Source organism: Artemia franciscana, unplaced genomic scaffold, assembly GCF_032884065.1.
Source record: "Artemia franciscana unplaced genomic scaffold, ASM3288406v1 Scaffold_692, whole genome shotgun sequence".
NCBI lineage: Eukaryota > Metazoa > Arthropoda > Branchiopoda > Anostraca > Artemiidae > Artemia > Artemia franciscana.
In genome coordinates this window covers 100568-125348 of record NW_027067087.1, presented here as the reverse complement: position 1 = coordinate 125348, position 24781 = coordinate 100568, and the positions used below count along the sequence as shown (strand labels likewise).

Sequence of the window (24781 nt, the reverse complement as noted above, 5' to 3'; positions counted from 1 at the left end):
CAGCCAAAAATGAACAATAAAACTGTCCAAAATACTCAGAAACAACTTGCATAGCTAAAAAAAAATGAAAAAAAAAACCTTTGACAAGCGCCGATAAAGATTTCCGGTCAAACAGCAGATTGCAAGACGAGCTTCTGTTGAAAAGGAGGTGTCATCTCCCAAGACTTTTTCCCATGACAAAATGAACTTTTCAATAATCCTCTCAAACAACTGCAAAATCAGGTAAATAATTAATTTACTAAATTAGGAATAAATAAACAATATGTAATGACCTGACTGTGGCAAGGAAGACCTACCGCACCCCAATTGAGGGCATGGCAACCGAGCTAGAAAAAATCAGAATCATTTATTACCAAAACCAACAATCATAGGCACTACCACACTACACAGGCCAGATTAAAAGGCCTTATTGTTTGAACACAAAACAAAGAATACATAATTTCTGGTTAAAGTGACAATAGTGGCAGTGACAATAAAAGGCACATAATAGTTCAAATAACTCTATTTCCTGCCTTTGATTGGCACTAACCGATTTTGTAATAGGTTTTTTTGTAATAGGTTTTGGCACTGACCGCCGCTGGTGAAGGAGATACGGAACGATCTATTTCGGAAGAAATGATGGACTTTCCAATATCGCGCATATATATATATATATATATATATATATATATATATATATATATATATATATATATATATATATATATATATATATATATATATATATATATATATATAATATATATATATAATATATATATATATATATATATATATATATATATATATATATATATATATATATATATATATATATATATATATATATATATATATATATATATATATATATATATATATATATATATATATATATATATATATATATATGTGGCATATTCAAATGGGCATACTAAGCTGTTACACAATATTCTAGGGACATTGTTGTAACAGAGCAGTTTGAAGATCCTCCGTTTTGGAAGAAGTCTCAACACCACTGGGCAGCTCCTTGTTACAAGAGAAATGTTTGATTTTATAGTAATCAAGTATCAGAGTGGTTAGTACGCTAGACTTAGAATCCTTTGCCCGAAATGCGAGGCTTTCATTCCTGGTGGAGCCGTCCTGGCCGAGTGGGTTGGTGCGCTGGATTCGGGATACCTTGTCTGAGAGGACGCGGGTTCGAATCCCGGTGTACCCAATTTTTCAATTTGGGACGGGGGTCAGTGCCGTGACTCTGTAAGCTTAGCCAAATTCGACCTAGCTCTAAATGGGTACCTGGAGAAATCTGGGAAGGTAAACAGGAAGGGTGTGCGAAAGCACAGGATGGCTGGCCCCCAGCCCCCCATTGCACTTCCTGGCTGAAGGGCCAAGAAACGGAGATCAGCACCGCCGGTACAAACTGTAAAGTCTAAAGCCGTATCCTTTACCTTTACCTTTCATTCCTGGTGCGGCCAGTTATTTGGTTTGGGAAGGGGGTTAGAGGCGTGACTCTGTAAGCTCAGACAGAGTCGACTCAGCTCTAAAAGGTTACCAGGAGAATGTGGGGAAGGTCAGCAGGAAGGGTGTGCAAAAGCACAGGGTGCCTGGACTCCCACCTCTCATTGCACTTCCTGGTGGAAGGGCCATGAAACTGAGATCAGCACCACCGGTTTGGACTTTAAGGGTCTAGTGCCACATCTTTTACCTTTACCTTTTAGACGTTAACTTCTTAATAAAAAACTTTTAGCAAAAAATTTAATTTTTTTAATTACTGAAGGACAGAAGCGATAAAGCCTTCTTTCGAATCGAATGTTACGAGTTCATATTACTATGAGGTAACGTAACGGTAAACTATGCCCATTCAGAAAATAAAATCAGCAAAATTAAGGAAACTAAATTAGCCTGGGACTGTATTCCAACAATGGTTGCAATGCTTTAGATTTTTATCATCAAAAGCAGAGAAAAACGTTTATATTTCTTTAAATTTAAATTTTGTTTTTTTTCCAGGGTCTATCTGTGTTAACTCCGCCGGTCATCGGCTTCACTGACGTGGAAACCAGTCCCAAGCCATGATCAAGGAAGAGGGTTAGTTCGATTCGCTACAGAGCACACAAAGTTCTCAGTGACCATGTAATACGCACCAACAAATGAGGCCGATGGGATGTCAAGGACAAAATCTATGAAACATTACAGGCTGTTACTAAAGACATCAGTAACAAAGAAACAGGCCGTTACTAAAGACTAAAATGCAAAAGTGGGAAGTGTTAGCCGGTTTTTCATGAAGCTCTAGGACAACATGGACTTGGTGACATAAAAGAAATTGGTGTGTCACTAGTAGACTATGCACTAAGTAATGACCTTGTCATTGCCAGAAATTTTTTCGACCGCAAAATAGTGCATTAATACACATAGACGTCACTAGACGGCTCAACTCAGAATCAGATAGTTTATTGTCTGACCTCTCGCAGGAAGCGCAGAGGCCTTTTAAATGTACGAGGATACTGAGGAGCTGACGCACAGTCCGATCATTCACTTATGGTTGCTGGAATGTAGATCAAACTTGGTGCTCTTCAGAAACCCAGTTCAAACCAAAGGAAACCATATGATATGGGAAAGTTGCATGAAAGTAAGGTTCACAGAGAGTTTTGTATGACTCTACAAAATAGGTTTGATGCTCTAGCAGTGGAAGCCAGCGAACCGAAAAGCATTGAAATGAAGTGGGACACCGTAAAAAGCGTTAACATTACGGTTGCCGAAGAAAAGCTGGGTTTCAGGAAGAAACCAAAGGAAAGGTGGATCTCTGAAACTACGTGGAAGTTGATTGACGAGCATAAGGTACTTAAACAGACCTTACTGTCTGCTGCCACACAGCGTGCACAGTTAGCTTCACAGCTACTCTGCAAGGAGAAGGACAAAGAAATCAAAGAGTGCTAGGAGGGATAAAAGACTTTTCTTTGAAAATAAAGCTACTTTAGCAGAAGAAGCTGCGAGATAGGGTGATTACAACACTGTTTACCAGCTAACTAATGAGATGGTTGGGAAACAGAGCAGCAGAATCACCCTGGTCAAAGCTTAGAAGGGAGTGATTTATCAGATTTAGATAAAATTGATGAAAGGTGGGCTGCCCACGTCGAAAAACTTTTAAATAGACCGAGGCACGAGATCTGAGGACGGCTAAGACCTCGTTATTACCTGAATGGGGAGATGTCACCGCTGCAGCATCGCTTCAGGGTGAGTGAAGAGGATTCGTCGATGTCCTATGCGCCATTAATAGCTCCCGAGGAACTAAGGTCTAAGGTAAGGTCTATCTGTGCATACTGCAAAGAGCATTGCATACAAGCCGCTTAAAAACATTATTTGGGGGTCTAAGCTAATCTAGTTTTTGATTTTTCAAAAAAAAAAACAATATTACAATCATATACTTTCATTAACAAATTATTAGACAATGGGCATTAGTCATGAATGTTAGCTCTGAGGTGTAAACATGGCAATGAAAACTGTCAGTGGAAACTGGTTGAAAAATCTTGAATTTTTCAAAAGCAGATATAAACTTTCTATTTTTCTAACTTAAAACTTTGTTTTTTTCGGGGTCTATCTGTGTATACTGCTAAGCATAGATACATATGCATCACTTAAAACAATATTATTTGGGGGTCTAGACTAATCTTATCTTTATTATTCCAATAAAAAAAATTTACAATCATATACTTTCATTAACACATTAATAAAACAATGGACTGTAATCCAAATGTTAAATCTGAGGTGCAGAGATGTCCAATTGTCAAATGACAGTTGCGTTGTCAACTGCCTAATCTTTTTACTTTTTATAAAGGTTGTTTAACTAAATGCATGCCTAGGTCATTCACTGAAAAGGAGCCCTTCCGTTGCCACTTAATACCCTAATTAATACAGGAAAATATAACAATAATAGATAGAATATGGAGTAAACATGACCGACAAGACCATATCCACACATGAGAGCCAACAAACCTGATAAAACAGTATTTATTGAATTTACCCTATTCAACAACAAAAAGACATTTTCCTCTTCTATTATAATAAAAATACACCAACCTAAATACTTTATACAAAGTGCCTTGGTAAGAAAAAAAATGAAAAATATATTATGCAACTTCGCTCTTTACTTAGGTTCGCTATTGCACTGCCTACTATTATCTAACTCTAAAACATTATGGTACGGTAAATTACAATGAATATTAATCTTATTAATCATTAAAATAAACTTGATTTTAGTTAATTAAGCATGAAGAAGCTAAACCATTTGAATAAAAACTCATAATCTTCATAACCTTGTTAAATGAAACAACAATCAAAGACATCAACAGGGGGAATAAAAAAAGATATAAAAAGACAAATCGAATCAAGCGGTGAGCCACAGGAGGAAAAAGTTTGTTTGTTTTAAAAAAAAACTCTTAGACCTGGCTCAGTCATCGATTAGTCAATTGCAATGAAATATTAACTAGCTAATTAATGTAACCCTTAACAAATTGAATATTTGCAGGATAAATTAATTAAATGCAATTCATAAGCATCAGCAACAAAAGAAAAAGAAGATTATAAAATCAAACGAAAATCCAGAATCAGGAGCCGAATCACTGTAGAAAATGTTCAGATTTTTTTTAAAACATAATCTCAAGTCTGGAATTCCAGAGAAAATCTTCCCCGTAATTTATTAGTCAGTTGCAATGAGACATTCACTAATTAATTAACAAGACACTTAATTAATTAAATATATGTATCTAACAAAAAAATGAAGATGAAAAAGAAATGAAATAAAAAATTGAATCAAGCGCAGAATCGCTGGAGAAAAACGTCCAGGTTTGTTTAACAAAAACAAAACAAAAAAAAAAACTCTTAAGCCTGGTTCTAGAGAGAACTTTTCAAGTAATTAATTGATAAGGTACAATGAAAAAAACATGAAAAGAAATCAAAAGCCGAATCAAGCGCCGAATCACTGGAGAAGAAGTTCATATTTGTTTTAAAAAGGAGCTAATTCTGGAACTCCAGAAATATCTTCCAAGTAATTTATTAATCAGTTGTAACGAAACGTCCACTATTTAATCAATTTGACCCTTTGCTAATTAAATATCTATGTCTGTGACAAAAAAAATATATGAAGATACGGAGATTAAACCAAATGAAAAGCTAAATCAAGTCTAAATCACTGCAGAAAAAAGTTAAGGTTTGCTTTTTTTATCTTAAGTCTTGTTCCAGGGAGAATCTTCCCAGTAGGTCATTACTAAGGTACTGTACAATGAAATATTAACTCATTAATTAATGCAATCCTTAATTAATTAGATAACAAATAAGGACTTAAAACATTAAATAGAATGACAAACCGAATCAAGGGCTGAATCAATGCAGGAAGAAACTTGGACTTCATTCCAAAAACTCTTAGGCATGGCTCTAGAAAAAAGCTTTCCTTGTAATTCCCTCTTAATTTCGCCTTGATCCTTAGACCGCGTAATACCTCTTCTTCTTTGATTACCATACCGCTGAAGCTGTCTGCAACAAGTGAAGTGTCATAAGAAACGGTTTGAACTCCTGAGCATAAACTGCTAAATAAGACTAAAACTCAAAGTCAGTCGTTGAAGATTTGAAGAAAGATTAAAAAGGCAATAGACAATCAAATTGACTTGGACCTTTTAGACTAAATCAAACAGTTCGTGGTAACGAACTGCAAAGGAGCCATCCGGCTCAATAGTAAACCAAACTTTTAAAAAATGGGATTTTGATACTAATAGATACATCAAAAGAATCGGGTTTTTATGCTGATTTAAAATATATAAGTTTCATCAATTTAGTCTAACTCATGAAAAGTTACGAGCCTGAGAAAATTTGCCTTATTTTGGAATATAGGGAGAAACACCCCCTAAGAATCATAAAATCTTAACGAAAATCACAACATCGCATTCAGCGTATCAGGGAACCCTACTGTAGAATTTGCAAGCTCCTATCTACAAAAATATGGAATTTCGTATCTTTTGCCACAAGACCGATCACGGGTGCGTGTTTTTTTTTCCAGGGGTGACCGTATCGACCCAGTGGTCCTAGAATTTTACGAGAGGGTTCATTCTAAAGGAAACTAAAAGTTCTAGTGCCCATTTTAAGTGACCAAAAATATTGGAGGACATCTAAACCCCCTCCCAAGCTCATTTTTTCAAAAAGTTAACGGGTCAAAATTCTGAGATAGCCATTTTGTTCAGCGTAGTCGAAAAATTTAATAATTATGTCTTTGGGGTCGGCTTACTCCCTCACAGTCCCCGTGGGAGGAACTACAATTTACAAACTTTAACCAGTGTTAACATATAGAAATGGTTATTGGGAAATGTACAGACGTTTTCAGGGGAATTTTTTCTTGGTTGGGGAGGGGGTTATGAGAAAGGATCTTTTCATGAAGGAATTTGTCATGGGAGGAGAGAATTTCCATGAAGGGGGCGCAGCATTTTCCAATATTACTTAAAACAAAAACAATGAAAGGATAAATAAGAAAAAGTTTTTTCAACTGAAAGTAAGGAGCAGCATTAAAACAAACCGAACAGAAATTGTTATGCGTAGGAGGGGTTCATCTCCTCATAAATACCTGCTGTTTACGCTAAAGTATTTTTAGTAATTTCAACTATTTCTTCTACGGCCTTTGCGATTCAGGGGTCATTCTTAAAGAATTGGGACAAAATTTAAGCTTTAGTGTAAAGAGCAAGGTATTAAAGAGGGGAGACAAGCCCCCTCATATACGTAATAAAAATATACGAATATAGAAGTTCATTGCGAAAGTTAATTCGGAAGTTACGTATATTTTTTATTAATAAAAACGTTCATAAGAAATTAAAAGTTTTAGTTGCCTTTTTAAGTAACCAAAAGATTGAGGGGCGACTAAGCCTCCTCCTCCTTCCCTTTTTTCTCAAAATTGCCCGATCAAAACTAAGAAAAAGCCATTTAGCCAAAAAAAAAAATTATGCAAATTTCGTTCTAAGTATTCATGTACGGAGAGCCAAAATTAAAACATGCATTAATTCAAAAACGTTCAAAAATTAATAAAAAAACAAGATTTTTTAACTGCAAGTAAGGAGCGACATTAAAACTTAAAACGAACAGAAATTACTCCGTATATGGAAGGGGCTGTTCCCTCCTCAACGCCACGCTCTTTACGCAAAAGTTTTTCACTGTTTTAAAAAGTAGATTTGAGAAAAAGAGTCAAACTTTAGCGCAAAGTGGCTTTGAGATTTTAACCAAAATTACGATGGATATATGACGAAAATTAAATAAATAAAAAAGTATTTTTAACTGCAAGTAAGGAGCGACATTAAAACTTAAAACGAGCAGAAAGTTATTCCGTATATGAAAGGGGTTGTCCCCTCCTCAACACCTCGCTCTTTACGCCCTAATTTTGACTGTTTCTCACAACTCTACTTTTTTAAAACAATTAAAAACTATAGCACAAAGAGCGAGGCGTTGAGGAGGGAACAGCCCCTATCATATAAGGAATAATTTCTGTTCGTTTTAAGTGTTAATGTCGTTCCTTAATTGCAGTTAAAAAAAACTTCTTTTTTTTTATTTAATTTCTGAACGTTTTTGAATTAATGCATTTTTTGATTTTGGCTCACCGTATATGAATAATTAAAACGAAATTTGATTATTAATTTCTTTTGGCTAAATGGCTTTCACGTAATTTTGATCGGACGATTTTGAAAAAAAAGGGGGGTGGGAGAGGAGGCCTAGTGCCCTCAAATTGCTGGTCACTTAAAAAGCCAGCTAGAACTTTTTATTTTTTTTACGGACGTTTTTATTAGCAATAAATATACGTAACTTACGAATTAGCTTATGTAATGAACTTCTATATTTTTATATTTTTATTACGTATATGAGGGGGTTCATTCCCTCGTCTACCTCGCTCTTTACAATAAAGCTTGAATTTTGTCCCGATTCTTTAAGAATAATATGAAAAAAACTTCGTTTTCTTAAAGAGTTAAAGAGGCTGCGTCCCAAAGTCGAACCTTAAAACGTACAGGAATTAGAAGAGGCAGTTGGGGGGCTGCCGCCCCCCAAACCCCCAGCTTTTAAAGACTCTTTTGTACAGGTTTTTTTTGTGGGGGGACTTCATTGTTACTAATTACTAGTTTCGGCGCAATGGTTCTCCTGTCCTCTTGTGTTTAACATTTTTCGAAGTTATTCCATTATTCATTCATTTCAATGTTTCGTTAATTAAAAGAGGGCCTTTCCCAAGCCAAGAGCGGGGGGTTAGCAAAAAAACAAACAACCTGTACAAAAGAGTCTTTAAAAGCTGGGGGTTTGGGGGGCGGCAGCCCCCCAACTGCCTCTTCTAATTCCTGTACGTTTTAAGGTTCGACTTTGGGACGCAGCCTCTTTAACTCTTTAAGAAAACGAAGTTTTTTTCATATTATTTCTGTACGTTTTTCTACAATCCATGGTGGATGTAATTTAATAATTCCTGTACTCCTCGTACAGGAATTAGGAGAGGAAATCCCCCCCCCCCGCTTTTAAATCATTGTATAAAATAGAAAAAAAAAATAGATAGAATGACCGAAATGTTTCTTTTGCTCATAAGAAGCTAATATTCTGTTATCTCTCAAATGATAAGCTGTCCAGGTGTTATCAAAATTTTTTTGATGTTGTGAAAAAAAACCGCCCGTAAGGGACTTGAACCCTTGACCTGAGGATTAAAAGTCTCACGCTCTACCAACTGAGCTAATAACTAGCATGTGTGTAAATATAACTTCTCAATAAATTTTAAAAATTTCAAATTAACGGGCTCTTATGGAGAGAAATCCGTTAATTAATAGCTAATGCGTGGTTTCTGGAAAACAGGGAAGGAGTTATCGGATCGAGCTGAAATTTCGCGGATAAGCTCCTGGGCCGTAGGGGACCTTAATTTGTGAATTTCAGCCCGATCGGACAACGTTAAAAGGGGGGGGGTTGGAGGGTCGAAACTTTCGGGGGGTTAAGATTTTCCTACGAAACTTTCCAGGAAAATTACTCGGAGAATTCCGCATCGAATGAGTCTTCGTACACCCAGATCCGATGTCGGATGTGACCTGTAGGCGTCTAGAAAAAAAAAGTAAATGAATTTTAAGTGGCTATGCGTGGTTTCTGGAAAACAGGGAAGGAGTTATCGGATCAACCTGAAATTTCGCGGATAAGCTCCTGGGCCCTAGGGGACCTTAACTTGTGAATTTCAGCCCGATCGAACAACGTTAAAGGGGGGCTGGGGTGGACGGGTCGAAACTTTCGGCCAGATTTTCCCCATGAAGGAAAAGTTTGAGGGGGATGAAATTTTGCAGGTTTCTTAGTTGGAGCTCGGGCTACGAAATGCATCCCTCCCCATCCCTCTGCGACCACTGGAACCGAAGATCGCTTAACATTGTCGTGTGTCGCCTCTTTATAGAGGCACGAGTGTGCCTCTTTGATGACCCCTGAATCACAAAGGCAGTAGAATAAATATTTGAAATACTAAAAATACTTTAGCGTAAAGAGCGAGGTATTGTGAAGGAGACAAACCCCCTTATATACGTAACCATTTCTTTTCGTTTTAGGTTTTAATGCTGCTCCTTACTTCCAGTTGAAAAAACTTTTTTTTCATTTATTTTCTCATTGTTCTTTTTAATAATGCTAGAGAATTCTACAGCCCTTTCATGGAAATTCTCTTCCTTCATGATAAATTCCACCATGGAAAGATCCTCCCATGTAACCCCCTCCCCCCGACCAACCCCACCCTCAACACCAAAAAGTCCCCCTGAAAACGTCTTTACACTTCCCAATAACCATTACTATATGTAAAGAACGGTCAAAGTTTGTAACTTGCAGCCCCTCCCCCGGGACTGTGGGGGATTAAGTCGTCCCGAAAGACATAATTATTAGGTTTTTCGACTATGCTGAACAAATTGATATCTTAAATTTTGATCCGCTTACTTTGGAAAAAATGAGCTTGGGAGGGGGCCTAGGTGCCCTCCAATTTTTTGGTCACTTAAAAAGGGCACCATAACTTTTAATTTCCGTTAGAATGAACCCTCCCACGACATTCTAGGGCCACTGGGTCGATGCAATACCCCTGGAAAAAAAACACGCATCCGCGATCTGTCTTCCAGCAAAAAATACGAAATTCTGCAGTTTTGCAGAAAGAAGTTTGAAACTTCTACAGTAGGGTTCTCTGACACGCTGAATTTGATGGTGTTATTTTCGTTAAGATTCTTTGACTTTTAGGGGGTGTTTCAGCCTATTTTCTAAAATAAGGCAAATTTTCTCAGGCTCGTAACTTTTGATGGGTAAAACTAAATTTGATGAAACTTGTATATTTAGAATCAGCATAAAAATGCAACTCATTTCATGTAACAATTGGTATCTATTGGTTACGATTGAGAAGGGTACGCTCCTTACTCATAGTTCGTTACCACGAACTGTTTGATATCGGTTGTTCTATCACAAGCCCTCCAGGGCTTTCTTGCAGTTGGTTGTATTTTTTGGCTGTGTATTTTTATAGTAATTAATTAAAATAAATAAAAAATAAATTTATGCCAAAACAGAGTAACTGCACAAAAGTGTTATTATGAGTTAAAAATAGACGTTCTCTAACGTCGACACAGCAAACCTAATAGCAGCATCTGAAATGTTCTATCTCCCATACTTTCTGATGACACGACCTAGTTTTCACACGGGTAAATACAGATTTTCCTGGTCTTCCACAGTCAAATCCTACTACAAATATACTAGAATTCGAAAAAAAATAGTATCTATGTCCACTGTTTTACATTCAAAAAACATCCATATAAAAAAATGAGCAGAATACTAAAAATAAAGCTATTTGATAATTTTGATAATTTTTAAGGCAGGAAAAATCCATCTTGAAATTGGACACACAATCATAAATACACGAAGAAAAATTTCAAATATCTTTTGTTGTTTTTTTCAGTAAATTGCCCAACAAAATACAACATGAAAATCTTTAGACTACAACCCTTACATTCGCTTATTTAATTTCCGAATGGATTCACTACGGATCTTGCCTCTTACTTAAGCAAAAAAAAAATTCTATATACTCTACTTTCAATGACAAAATCAAGATCAAATGCAGTGGCAACAACAGTGCTACGGAAGAAGCCAGTGGAAAATTTTACGTATCTTACGTATTTGCAGTGTAGCCCTCTTTCGACTGCAACAGGTAAAAACATAAAAATAAAAAATATGTCCAGCAACCCACCAATTGGCTTACTAATTCCTGTATGTTTTAGCTACGAATGTTTCAAAGGCAGTGTCAATATTAAATACAGAGGTAGCAACAGTGACTTAAAGAGGAGCCACCCAAAGGGTGAGAATACAACTAAAAAATTAGACTTACAGGACGACAGCCGCAAGATTAGAGACAATGAGGCAGGTTGAAACCTGCAAGCTATGTCCACCCGTGACAAAGTGGCATTATACCACGTAGGGTTTTAGATGCCCACGTGTGGCAATGTATAGTACATCACACACCAATTTTTGAAACATCAACTAAAATTTGTAAAACCTTGCGCAAAGGACAGTAGGTCAAATTTCCCACTAGCATATTAATTCACACTGGTGAATATGATAAAGAAATGAACATAATCAATGATGAAAAACAACAAAGAAATGGATACAACACATGATAAAATGATTAAAAAGCAATAAATATAAATAATAAAAAAAATAATTAGTAAATAAGTAAAATGCAATAAATATATAAACAAGTAATACAATAAGCCAAGCATGAAAGCAAGGTGAGAAATGACAAGCGATGAGTATAATAAACAAACTTACTTAATACCTTTAAGTGTAAATATGAGCGAGACACCAAAAACCAGTAATGACAAGAAGACGTAGGATAAACTATAAAAGAAAAGTATAAGAGAAAGAGTATAAATGTATAAAAGAAAAAGTAAGAGGAAGAGAAAAGTATACTGACAGGAAGACGTAGGACATACTGTAAGAGAGAAGTTCTTAAAAGTATAAAGGGAAGCAAACTCACATTTACTTAGCTTGCAGTTACTTTCAATTCTAGAGATGATGTAATTAGACCATATATTTAGATTTCTGAGGACCTCATATACCTTTTGAAATATGTGTGAGTGTGTCTGTCGACAATCGTAAACAACGACGATGCCCACACTGCCTTTCCGTCATAAACATCAACAACAAGAAGAACAATAGGGAATTCTCACAAAACAGTGGAATTCTACATTTGAATGAATATTTCGACCCTATGTCCAAGGGTCGTCCTCAACAAACCATAAATATATAAAAGAAAAGAGTTACAATAACATACGACCATCAAAACTAAAATGATTTTTTTTTTTAAACAGTCCTAGCATCCTTACTTCAGTGAGACCTGGTTGAACTTTGCTGAAGTTAAGACGCTGGGATTTTTTTTCAAAATTTTCATTTTAGTTTTAATGGAAGTATGTTATGTGATTGTCACATAATAGGGTGATTTTCTATAGTGATTAGAATGGTGTTTCCTTTCTTTGGTGACTTACTATGGTGGTTTTCTTTCTTTCTTTTCTTTTGGAGATATGACAAATAAAAGCGCGCAGCTCGAAATCAAAATTGTCTTCAGTAAAGTAAAAGTGACGTTCTGGTCTTCAGAAGGCATAGGAGGTGTTAATCCTACTCCTGTTTGTGGTATTTTCTGTTGGTTTTAAGTGTAACTCGATTATTTATTCTTATTTTTTGTACGTTTTGGAATTCGCTAAACGCTTTACTCAGAACTAAATAAGAGTCGGTATTCCGGTCTTAAGATGAAGATCATCCGGAAGAGAGTTACTGATGCATGCTATAGGGGGGGGAGGGGGCGAACAAAAGGTGATGATCTCATCAACTGCAGTATGATTTCTTATGGTTACATACAGGATCAATACAGGGGCATTAGTAGCCAAAATGTATTTTTTGGAGGGTGGAGGGCATTAAGTTTTACTCAATGATTTATTTGATCTATAATTAGACCATTAATAGCCATTTTTTATGCTTTATAACATCGAAAAAATTGCTTCTTGCATTATTTTACAATTAATTTGTAAAACTGATTAGTCACCTTGTAAGCATGCTTCGAATAAGGTTGGATAGTTTTGATGCTTGAATGGTATTGAACAGTAGCCCCCCCCCCCAAAAAAAAAATGAATCAGTTTGACTAATTGTTCTGTTTGTTAATTTCTCCCGGACCTAGTTCTAAGGTGATTTATTACTGGTACAATTACGATCACTGCTTTCGAAGGGATTTAGGAATATCCCTAGAAACAGCTTTGTAACTCTGAAAAGGCTTCCATAGCTATCATCCATTTGGCCCAATAGACTTCGATAAGTTGGCTCCAGAAAAGAGGGGTTGATGTAGATTCTATAATATAGACCATTCATTGCTATGTTCTGATGGCACCGCTAAGTTCGCTAAACAGATCAATTTCCCGCCATCCAGCAGGCAGACCTCATTTTACATAACACACTTCGGTATGCTGGCTCTAGAAAAGAGAATTATTTGCAGATCAAATCATCTGGCTCATTTACTACCACGACTTTGTGGACACGGCAGAGTTTATTAACAAGAATGGTTTCCGATTACCCAATGATGTGGCTTCTGAAATCAAAATTTGCCACTGAATCTGCCTTTTCGCATTTTGGTCTATTCGCATTTTGGTCTAAAAGGAAACAACATGCAGCTAAAGCAGTACCGTCAATTTGTGTGTTTTTTCATAGGTGAGAGAATGCTCTAGTCCCCTTCTTAGAGCCTCGTATCGAGGCTTCTGCTGAATTTCATGTTTTAAGACGAAAGGAAGCTTAAATTTTAATTTTAACTGCAGAAGTTGGTCAAAAATCCATTAAAAAATTTGGACATCTGGCAGAAAATTTTATGCTTTTCCTCGGCAAGTTAAATCCTATCCGTTAAATTGGGGGAATTATAATAATATGAAAGAAAGTAATAAAAAGCCATTCAAAAATACTCTAGATCTTGGGAAAATTTCACCAGCTTGTTGACTAAACACCCTCTAGGGGATTTAATGATTCTCGAGGTTTTCAAGCTTAGGTCAAGTTCAAATCATGGACCAGCCCCAATGGGAAAAGATTATCAACTATTCTGATATGTATATGTCGGAATCAATCGAAACTCAAAGCAAAGTAAAAGAAGGGTAAAATAAGGCAAAATCAGAAAAAAGGGAAAACAAGGCAAACATAAAACCCAAAGCAAAGTAAAAGAAAAGGGAAAAAAAAGGCAAAATCAGAAGATGTTAGTGGAACTTAATCCAGCGAAAAATGCACAAATGTTCCAGTTCAAATGAAATTTTTCAAGCATAAAACTACTATAAATAACCATCAATAAATGAATGAAACAGTCAAACTCAAAATAAGTAGAAACTACCAAAACAAAGAGAATGGCTAACGCCCCTTTGCCTTCTAACGACTAAAAATATAATTAGCACTTTACTGACAACAAAAAATTTTTTTTAATATATTGAAAATAATCCAATTGCCTTACGGGTAACCACCCCACTGGGCTCAAACCCCTTAATTTATGAAAAACAATTAGGCTAACATATATTGCATAAACAGGAAAATCATTGTCAAAATTACTGAGTTAGTTTTCAACTATGTTTTTATGCTTAAGCATGGCAAAGATAGAAAGCTTTGTGAATGCCTTGTAAAGTTCATAATTCTGTAACAAACAAAAGAAAATCATAGAAAATCCTGGTCTTGAGGAATGGAGCCAGAGGGTAAAAAATGTTTTCATTTTACCTCCTTGGTACTTTAAGAGGATTACTCCATATTTTAAAGATGAACAAGAACAAAGATGGGATACCAAAGATTGCACATTTTTGTCATTCATCTAGGGCCAATAGAGAATTAGCACCTCCTTGATTAGTTTAAGAAGATATTACAAGAAAGCATTAGAGTCAATTGGTACCTTTTGGGAAGGAAGCTTTAGACAGGTTGGGACAGAAGGGGAGCATACATAGCTGTTTTAACTTCAGACAGCTGAATAATATATAAGTTGTATCTGATTGGTTGCATCTATGAGTTGCAGTGGTCATAGTAGATGCCTACTGCAGTCTCTTTGTGAGTTAAAAGTTCTGAAGTCCATCTTTTTTCATATAATATAAAAAAGAAAAGAGAAATGAAGTGGTACTTCTAAACCAATAAGGAAATATTGTTTCTTTTTTTTTATATTGAAAATACCCAAATTCAAACCAATCATAAGTCAGACTGAGAATTTTACTGGTTTTCACTCAAGTTTGAAGCTATAAAGCGTTTTCCACTGACAAACCGGATTTTAAAGCAAGATTGACTATTATCAGTGGAACAAAAAAGTTTATAAAACTGGATTGTCGAATTGCAGCCTATGGAACAACAAAATTTACAAGCTCAACATGCAATTGGACAAAATAAATAATCCAAATCCACAATCTTCCTTTTGAGCACAGTAGCCAAATTCACAATCTAGACTTGCCTGATTGAACTCATAACCCTTACAGTCATTACTGACTGCATATGATTATATGATGAACTTACAACCCTGATTGTCAGTGGAACAGAATTCCCTAATTTGTTTCCCACTGTCTTAAAGAATTCCCTACTGTTCTTCTTGTTTTTGGTGTTTGAGATTATCAGCGGAATGGCAAATTTACAATTAATATTATGATTTTACAATTCGGTTTGAAAGTGGCCTACAGTGGAAAAGGCCTACAATGACAACATTTTTAAATTAAACAGATTTTTTTCATAAAGCAAAGTATCAAAATAAGATTACACTTTTAATTTACAAACTTGTCATATTAACATTAATATGAATACGTGAAAATTCAACCATCAAAGTTTTCAACATTAAAAGCTTTATAAAATATAAAAGATTAAATGCAAGCAATGAAATTTGTTATCCATTTTTCTTTCCAATTTACTTCTTTAGAGATAAAGGTTCTTATGCTTAGTTTTTTTTTCTATTCCTTTATTTCTATTTTTATCCATACACAGCCAGGTAGGCCAATGTAGGATCACTTTTTAGAGGAGACCAAAAGATGTCTCTTCTAAAAAATTGGAAACAAGGAAATGTGTCAATTCCCTTTTAAATTGTGAGGAGGGAAATTCAATGAGAAAAGAGAGGTAAAGTGGAAGGAGAGACAGATAGATAGAGAGAAGGAGCCAGAAAAGGGGGATAAAGAGGAAAATAAGGGCTGGTAGAGGGGCAATAGAGAGAGATAAGGAGAAGAGAGAAGAAGTGGGAGGGTCTATGGATCCTCAGCAAGATTGAAACTATGTGCATCTATACCAGTCAATAAAAATTTTGAGTGAAATTCTGTCCTTACCCAAGCACTATAGTCATTAGGACAATGACAACTGAAAATAATGCTTTCCATTTTAAATTTGATACTTGAACAATCCAAAAAACACTACCAGCAGCATCACTCCAGCAGAGTATCTTGGAATAACCACTGATTTTTTCCATTCTTCTTAGCTAGAAATGTTTAACTTGCTAATAGAACATGTAAGGACACTAAACATCTTTCATGATGACTAAAATACAGTTGCAGCTGCAGGAGACCTAAAAAAATACAATGGAATCATTTATTTGGTTAATCTATACGTTTTAAAATATATACACATATATATATATATATATATATATATATATATATATATATATATATATATATATATATATATATATATATATATATATATATATATGTATACTACTACTACTACTACTACTAACAACTCCCTGCGGCACCAAGCTGCCTGAGGCCAACACAGCTAAACATGCTCCCCCTCCATCCCAATCTGTTTAAAGCATCCCCCTTTACACCTTCCACAGAAGTTCCCATAAATCTTTTCTTCCAGCCTCCTCTGATCTAATTTGGGGAGAACCTGCCTTTTGTTTGGCCGTAGACGGTTGGCAGACGAGGATTATCTTTGAGAATCTATCATCCTTCATCTGCAGAATGTGCCCTAGCACATTCTGAGATTTCAGAGCATAATAGAGGATCTATTCAGAGCATAATCAGAACCTATTTCAGAGCATAATAAGGATGGAAATCAGCATTTTCCCTCTGTGTTTTAAGGTAATTTTTAGGTAAAAGAAGACAAAACAATTTGAAAATAGACATTACAAAGCTGTTGCTGAGACCAATAAATAGTTACAGTAGAAGTCATTACATTATCATCAACATCTAGCAACAGAGAAACCAAGTTTTTGTAAAAAAAAAAAAAAAAAAAAAAAAAAAAAAAAAAAAAAAAAAAAAAAAAAAAAAAAAAATGTTTAGATACTACTACAACCACTATTAAAAACTAATCCTAGCAATAAGCCCCCTGAGACCAAAACAGAGAGGTATATATATATATATATATATATATATATATATATATATATATATATATATATATATATATATATATATATATATATACCGCTTCGTCCTATTCTGTCTGCATCATCAGCAGTTTAGTTTTACTGCTGATGATGAACACTGTATATGTGTTCGAAATATCCAGTTAAATAATTTTATGTCTATTCGCTGTCAATTAAAAGGTTTCATCCCTATTTTGAACTGTTTTACTTTCGTCATGGAAAGGCAGTGTGGTCTTCGAAGTTATCTACGTTTACATAAAAAAAAAACAGAAATTAATTAAAAAGAACCTTTTCAAAAAATAAGCTTTTCAAAAAAATGTAAAGAACTCCATTAAACCAAAAATGAGCAAAAATAGAATCAATTAATCTACCAAGCTTAAAACTACCACAAATCAGCATCAATAAATAAATGAAACCCAAAACAAACAGAAATTACAATAAATAACTGAGTCAAACTCAAAACAAGCAGAAATTAGCATGAGTAGGGATCAAAACCATAAATTACCACAAATTAGTATTGATAATTAAATGAAACCAATGTAACCAGTTTAAACAGAGTTTGGAGAATTAACAAGAGATGGAGTAGTGTGTAGACATGAAACTGGTTAATAAATACATATAAGCAGATAAATAAATATAAGAAAGAGTGCTACAAATAACCTGTATCCAATACTTGGGATAAAGTGAAAGGAACACAAGGGTTAAAAAAGAGCAAAAGTTTTATTTTTAAAGAATTATGGTTTTTGGTTTTTAATTATATTGTTTTAAAAAGAAATTCAAAACAGATTTATAACTTGTAATACAAGTACAATATTTGCATAATCTTCATAGTAAAATAACAATTAAAGATATTAAAAAAAAACTAACAACCAATATAGCAAACAAAATGTTCCAGACTATTAAGATTATTACAGCAATACTCAATGTCACACTGTAAAAACCTGTCAGTTTACATCGCTCCATTTTCTCTCTGTGGCACCTAATGATTGTAGGCTAAATCATATTTTATGCTCACAAGCTTTCAGTTCACTTCTAGGTTGTCAAGTTCTCAAAGAAGGATCAGCAAGGGAATTTGGTATCAGGAGGACCAAAATGTGATTAGATATAAGTTGCCCTGTTGATTCTCCCTTGAAAAACAGCTCAGTAAACAGGCTTGACAACTATCTAAGAAGTATGAAAGTGCCAGGTAGGATCTTTAGGTGTGATAGCGACAATTTGTGGAGTTAAAAAGGGTACTTATGTATTATTCAGAACACACTCAATAAGTGAAGTTAGGTTCTTTCGTGAAACAAACTACGATGCAGGTACATTTTATGAGAAAATCCGGTTTCATAGCCACATAAACAAAACTCAATTTAGTTTGTTATGCATAGTGATAGAAGATAGTGTCTGAACATGGATTTTGAAGGGAAGATTTGGGATTTGCCAAAGACTGAAAAGGAGGCAATTATGTTTTTGCAATTATGATACTGAAAAGGAACAATTTATTTGTACTCACATCTAAGTCAAGCTACCAACACCAGCAAGCAACCAACTCCCAACAACTCTTATGGTGCCTACTCTACATGGTGTTTGTTATTCAACATTAATCAATTCATACAAACAAAAACATCTCCAAGGCTATACCAAGAAGAGATTCAATCCACAGCAAATAAAACATACATCCAGTAACAAGAAATTCCTACACCCAAAAGCAACAGAAAATTAAAATAAACAACCATATAGAACTCAAAACGAGCAGAAATAAATATGAGTAGGGCTCAAAACTCATAAGCCTTCTGAAGGCCAGAACATAATTTGCACTTTACTGAAAAACAAATTGTTAATGTTTTAACTTTTATGTCTTTAACAAAATCAATAAATATTTTAAGAGAATAAACATCAGCATAGGTATACTGAATTGACAATAGACATTCACATGTATTTTTCTTTTCATTAAAGTGCTGTAGCAGCTTATAGGACAAAAATGTATAGATTGACAATAGATAGAACATATTTAACTCAAGCCTTCCCTGTTTTCTTTTATTTATATATATATATATATATATATATATATATATATATATATATATATATATATATATATATATATATATATATATATATATATATATTAAATAAAATAAATATATATTAAATAAAAAAACTAGTTTTTTTAAACTGAAAGTAAGAAGCGATATAAAAACTTAAAATGAACAGAAATTATGCCATATATGAAAGGGGCTGTTCCCTCCTCAATGCTCTGCTCTTTACGCTGAAGTTAGACTCTTTCTCTCAACTCTATTTTTTAAAACAGTAAAACACTTTAGCATAAAGAGCGGGGCGTTGAGGAGGGAACAGTCCCTTTCATATATGGAGTAATTTCTGTTCGTTTTAAGTTTTAATGTTGCTCCTTACTTTCAGTTAAAAAAAACTAGTTTTTTTTATTTAATTTCTGAACGTTTTTGAATTAATGTATGTTTTGATTTTGACTCTCTAAACATGAATAATTAAAACGAAATTTGCGCATTAATACATTTTTTGGTTAAATGGCTTTCTCATAGTTTTGATCAGACGAATTTGATAAAAAGGAGTGGGGAGTAGGCCTAGTTACCCTCCAATTTTTTGGTTACTTAAAAAGGCAACTAGAACTTTTAATTTTACAAACATATTTATTAATAAAAATTTACATAACACAAAAATAACTTACATAAGGAACTTCTAAATTTGCATGTTTTTATCACGTATATAAGGGGGTTCGCCCTCTCGTCAATACCTCGCTCTTTACATTAAAGCTTAAATTTTGTCCCAATTCCTTAAGAATGACCCCTGAATCACAAAGGCTGAAGAATAAATAGTTGAAATTAATAAAATTACTTTAGCGTAAATAGTAAGGTATTAGGAGGAGGTAAACCCCTCATATGCGTAATGATTTCTGTTCGTTTTAAGTTTTAATGCTGCTCCTTACTTTCAGTTGAAGAAACTTTTTTATATTTTTTTTCTTTAATTGCTCTTTAAAAAACCTTCAAAAATCTTCATGGAAATTCTCTTCTCCCATTAAAAATTCCTCCATGGATATTTCCCCCCACATAACCCCTACCCTCAACCCCCCCCAACCAAAAAATCCCCCTGAAAGTGTCTGTACATTTCCCAATAGCCATTACTATGCATAAACACTTATCAGTTTGTAACTTGCAGCCCCTTTCATGGGGACTGTGGGGGAGTAAGTTGTCCCCAAAGACAGTTTTTTGGTTTTTTGACTATGCTGAACAAAATGACTATCTCAGAATTTTGAACTAGAGACTTTGAAAAAACAATGAGCGTGGGAGGGTCTAGGTGCCCCCCAATTTTTTTGGTCACTCAAAAACGGCATAGAACTTTTAATTTCTGTTAGAATGAGCCCTCTCGTGACATTCTAGGACCACTGGGTCGATATGATCACCCCTGGGGGGAAAAAACCTACAAAAAAAAACAAAAAATAAACAAATAAACACGCATCCATGATCTGTCTTGTGGCAAAAAATACAAAATTCCATATTTTTGTAGATAGGAGCTTGAAACTTCTACATTAGGTTCTCTGATATGCTGAATCTTATGGTGTGATTTTCGTTAAGATTCTATGACTTTTAAGGGGTATTCCTCCCTATTTTCTAAAATTAGGCAAATTTTCTCAGGCTCATAACTTTTGATGGGTAAGATTAAACTTGATGAAACTTATATATTTAATATCTCTATTTTAAAAAAGTTTTAAAAAAACATTATTAGTTTTAATTCTTGCATTTTAATGTAAGTTTATTTATATATACGTATTTTTTTTCTCTCTCTCTTTCTTGTATTGTGCTGAAGCCAGCCCTTGGATATAGGGCCAAAATATTCACAGAATTGGTTTCCACTGTCTTGAAAAGATTTTTCCTATCGTTTCAGCTTTGTATTTGTTTGATAATGTATATATATATATATATATATATATATATATATATATATATATATATATATATATATATATATATATATATATATATATATATATATATGCGTGTGTGTGTGCAAAATTTGTGTCACTGACTAAAGGCTGGTCCTCCTGGTATTAAAAGTTAAGATGAGCAGAACTAAAGTTCTATAATGATTGAAACTTAAAGTGGTCCTTCATTAATGATTAATGTGTCAATCGTTGTTTTTTTTTACAAACCAGACAAAGAAGAGAGTAATCAATTATTACCAAAATCATTTTTATTTACAAGTCAAGCTAGGTCATAGAATATCTTAGGAGTGTCTATTTTCATATAGGTTTTTCAACAGATATCAAAGTTTTTGTAAGCAGCATCATAAGCAACTGAGAATTAGACTAAGGTTTTCTAGCCTCTGCACTTGCCAGGAATATCAGTTATGGAGTCTTATATATTTAGCATCTATACAAATAATATGTCTGTTTATAATCTATTATCAACATAGGCCAGCTAAAGTAGCCCAAAACTTTATCCAGGGCAAGGGTTTGAGTTAAATTTGGGGAAGTTTATATTACTGACCTACAAATAGGGTGAACATAACCCTCAATTCTTTTTTATGCTCTTTCTGAACATAATGATTGCTTTACTTGGAAATTCAATTTTAGCCACTTTATGCATCCTCAAAGACCTTTTTTAGGTAATTGCCTTGATAGCTACCTGGAGATAAGGAAACATGTTAAGAAGACGATTCTTACTTCATAATATGCAGAATAATCATGGTTAACACATTTTACATGTAGCCTTGCTATATACATAAACAAGTGGAACAATTCTTTTATAAGACAGTGGAATATAACTTTAAATGAATGTTTTGACCCTAAATCCAAGGGCTATTGTCAGTAAAACAAATGAAAAAAAAATGAAGAATATTATCTTAAATTACCTTAAATCGCATTGTCCAGCAAAATAAGGATTAAATCCTGTAGGATTGCTGGTTAGTGATGATGATGGTTGGACGTCTCAACGACATCCCACTCAGTTTGCCATGGCTTTGATGACCATTCTCCATCAACAGCTCTTTTAAAGGCAGCAGTACTGAGGGTAGTAACTGTTTTTTCGGTGAGAGAATTCCCCTAAACTCACTATTCTGTAAGTGAAGAAGTTATTGTGTAGTCTAGTGGCAGCTCTCTTCTGATATAGTTTCCAACTATGCCCCCTAGTTCTGGCAGACTGGTCAAGTTGAAATATTAATGGAGAGTTATAATTCAGGAGCTTATGCATCATAATAATATCACCCCTTTTATGTCTGTAGACAAGAGTGGGGAGTTTCAGCCTCTTTAGACGGGATGAGTAGTTTAAGTATTTGCATCACTCATTTGCTTTTGTAGCCTATCTCTGAAGTGTTTCTAACTTCTGCTGGTCACCTTTGTTGAGGGGGCTAGCAACACACATGCCAAACTCCAAATTAGGCCTGACCAATGCCTTATATAATTTAGTCATCACCATAGGTGACCTACTAGTGATTGTTCTTTTTATAATGCCTAGGGTTTGGAGTGCTTTGGCCACAGCTGTCTGTGTGTGTATAGTGAATTTTAATTCTTTATCAACTATGATCCCCAAGTCTCTCTCCACTTCAGACAAGATAATAGTCTGTCTTGATCCATCCATCCCTAACATATGATAAGGGCATTTCTCATTTTTCTTTCCAAAGTGGATTGTTCAACATTTATTTACATTGAATTCAAGCCTCCACAAAGTTGCCCAATGGGAAAGTAGCCACAGGTCATTCTGCATAGAGGCTCTCTTATCAGGTGTATATACAGGTCCAATGAGTTTGGAGTCATCAGCATAAAGACTTATTTTATTTTTGACTATAGTTGGTGCATCATTAATACAAATGTTGAATAAAGTTGGTCCCAGGATGGTTCCCTGGGGCACTCTACTTAATACTTCCACCTCTTCTGAAAAGAATACCTGTCCATTTTTTCCAAATATTTTCACCCTTTGCTTTCTCCCAGAAAGAAACTGGAGCACCCACTCTACGATTTCATTGTGTATTCCAATTGTAAATAACTTGGTCTTTAGTTGATGGTGACATACTTTATTGAAGGCTTTTGCAAAATCCAATAGAACCAAGTCAACAGGGATTGCTTGATTTAGATGCTCAGTAACATAATAATACGCATCAATCAAATTAGTTTCAACCAAGTGTCCATGTCTAAAGCCATGCTGACTATCATTGAGCAGCTAATTGGTGGCCAGGTGTTTGACAATATGAGTATTCACAATTCCTTCTAAGATTTTACCAGCTACAGATGTAAGACTAATGGGTTGATAATTGGAAACGCTGTTGTGGCTACCCCCTTTCTGTACAGGTGTAATGTTAGCATTCTGCCAGTCTTGAGGAATCTGCTTAGTATCAAGAGACTTCTGAAACATGTTTGTAAGGGGAAGGGCTATTTCTGCATGAGCTTCTTTCAATACTTGTGGGTGAACTTTGTCAGGGCCAACTGATGAGGCCAACAAAAGCAAAATAGGTTAAAACTTCTTGAAGTAATGATGCTAAAACTGTTTTTAGAAAATATTTCAGCTTTAAAGATTGTATTTTAATGTGAGTTCTTTTATGTTCTTCATTTTCGTTTTTCATGTGTTTTGCTGAGGATGGCCCTTGAATATAGGGTTGAAATATTCATTTAAAGTTAGCAAGGTAAAGTTTAGCAAGGCTGCATGCTTCTCAATATTATGATGTAAGAATTGTTTTCTGAACTTGACTTGACTTACTTTGACTTAAGGCTCCTGCCGCATGGGGTGCAGCATAGAGAGCTTCGCAACTTGACTTCTCCAGGCGGACCGGTCTGCTGCTAAATGAGGCGCCTCGTCGACAGCAATGTTGGCCATCACCAAGAATTTGTCGAGGCTGTCTTTCCACCTTGTCCGAGGTCTGCCCCTCGGGCGAGACCAGCCATGGGCTTTTGTCTATCATTTTAAGGATGGTTGATTTGAGGGGCCAGGTTTCCGCTGCGTAGAGCAGGACGGAGCTTACGGATGCGTTATAAATTCACATTTTCGTACGCCTTGAGATGTGCGGCATTCTCCATAGACTGTTGAGTCTACCGACGATGGAAGAGGCTTTCGATATTTGGCTGCATACCTCTTCGTCTACAGAGCCATCATTGGACAGCACAGAGCCGAGGTAAGTGAAGTTTTTAACGACTTCAACAAGTGTTCCGCAGACAGTTATGGTATCAGGGTGCGAGACTGGACCTGGGGGTTCAATTGCCATAATCTTAGTTTTGAGCCAGTTGATTTTCAGCCCCACTTTTGCTGCCTCTTCCTTCAGGACTTCCAGAGCGTCGGTCAGCTGGTCGATTGAGTCGGCAACGAGAGCAAGATCGTCTGCGAAGTCCGCATCCGTCAGAATGCGATCTCCAAACTGCAGACCAAAGGGCAGGCGATTTGTAGTTCTTGTCATCACATAGTCTATCACACAATTGAA

General features: G+C 35.1%; 1 protein-coding gene across 5 annotated transcripts in view; it reads right to left on the bottom strand.

Moving 5' to 3' along the window:
* LOC136043506 (sorting nexin-14-like) overlaps window positions 1–24781 on the bottom strand; it is a 161691-nt gene that overhangs the window by 132037 nt on the left and 4873 nt on the right. For 2 of the 5 annotated variants that reach the window (XM_065728422.1, XM_065728423.1), the window contains exons 2-5: window positions 16317–16552; window positions 11791–11859; window positions 5340–5505; window positions 79–210 (exon numbers count right to left, since the gene is read on the bottom strand). In XM_065728422.1, the coding sequence (XP_065584494.1) occupies window positions 79–210; window positions 5340–5505; window positions 11791–11859; window positions 16317–16456 (507 nt within the window). In that variant the 5' untranslated portion in view covers window positions 16457–16552. Of the gene's footprint in view, window positions 1–78; window positions 211–5339; window positions 5506–11790; window positions 11860–16316; window positions 16553–24781 lie in introns of those variants that run through there. The other 3 variants (XM_065728424.1, XM_065728425.1, XM_065728426.1) reach the window with 2 other exon arrangements.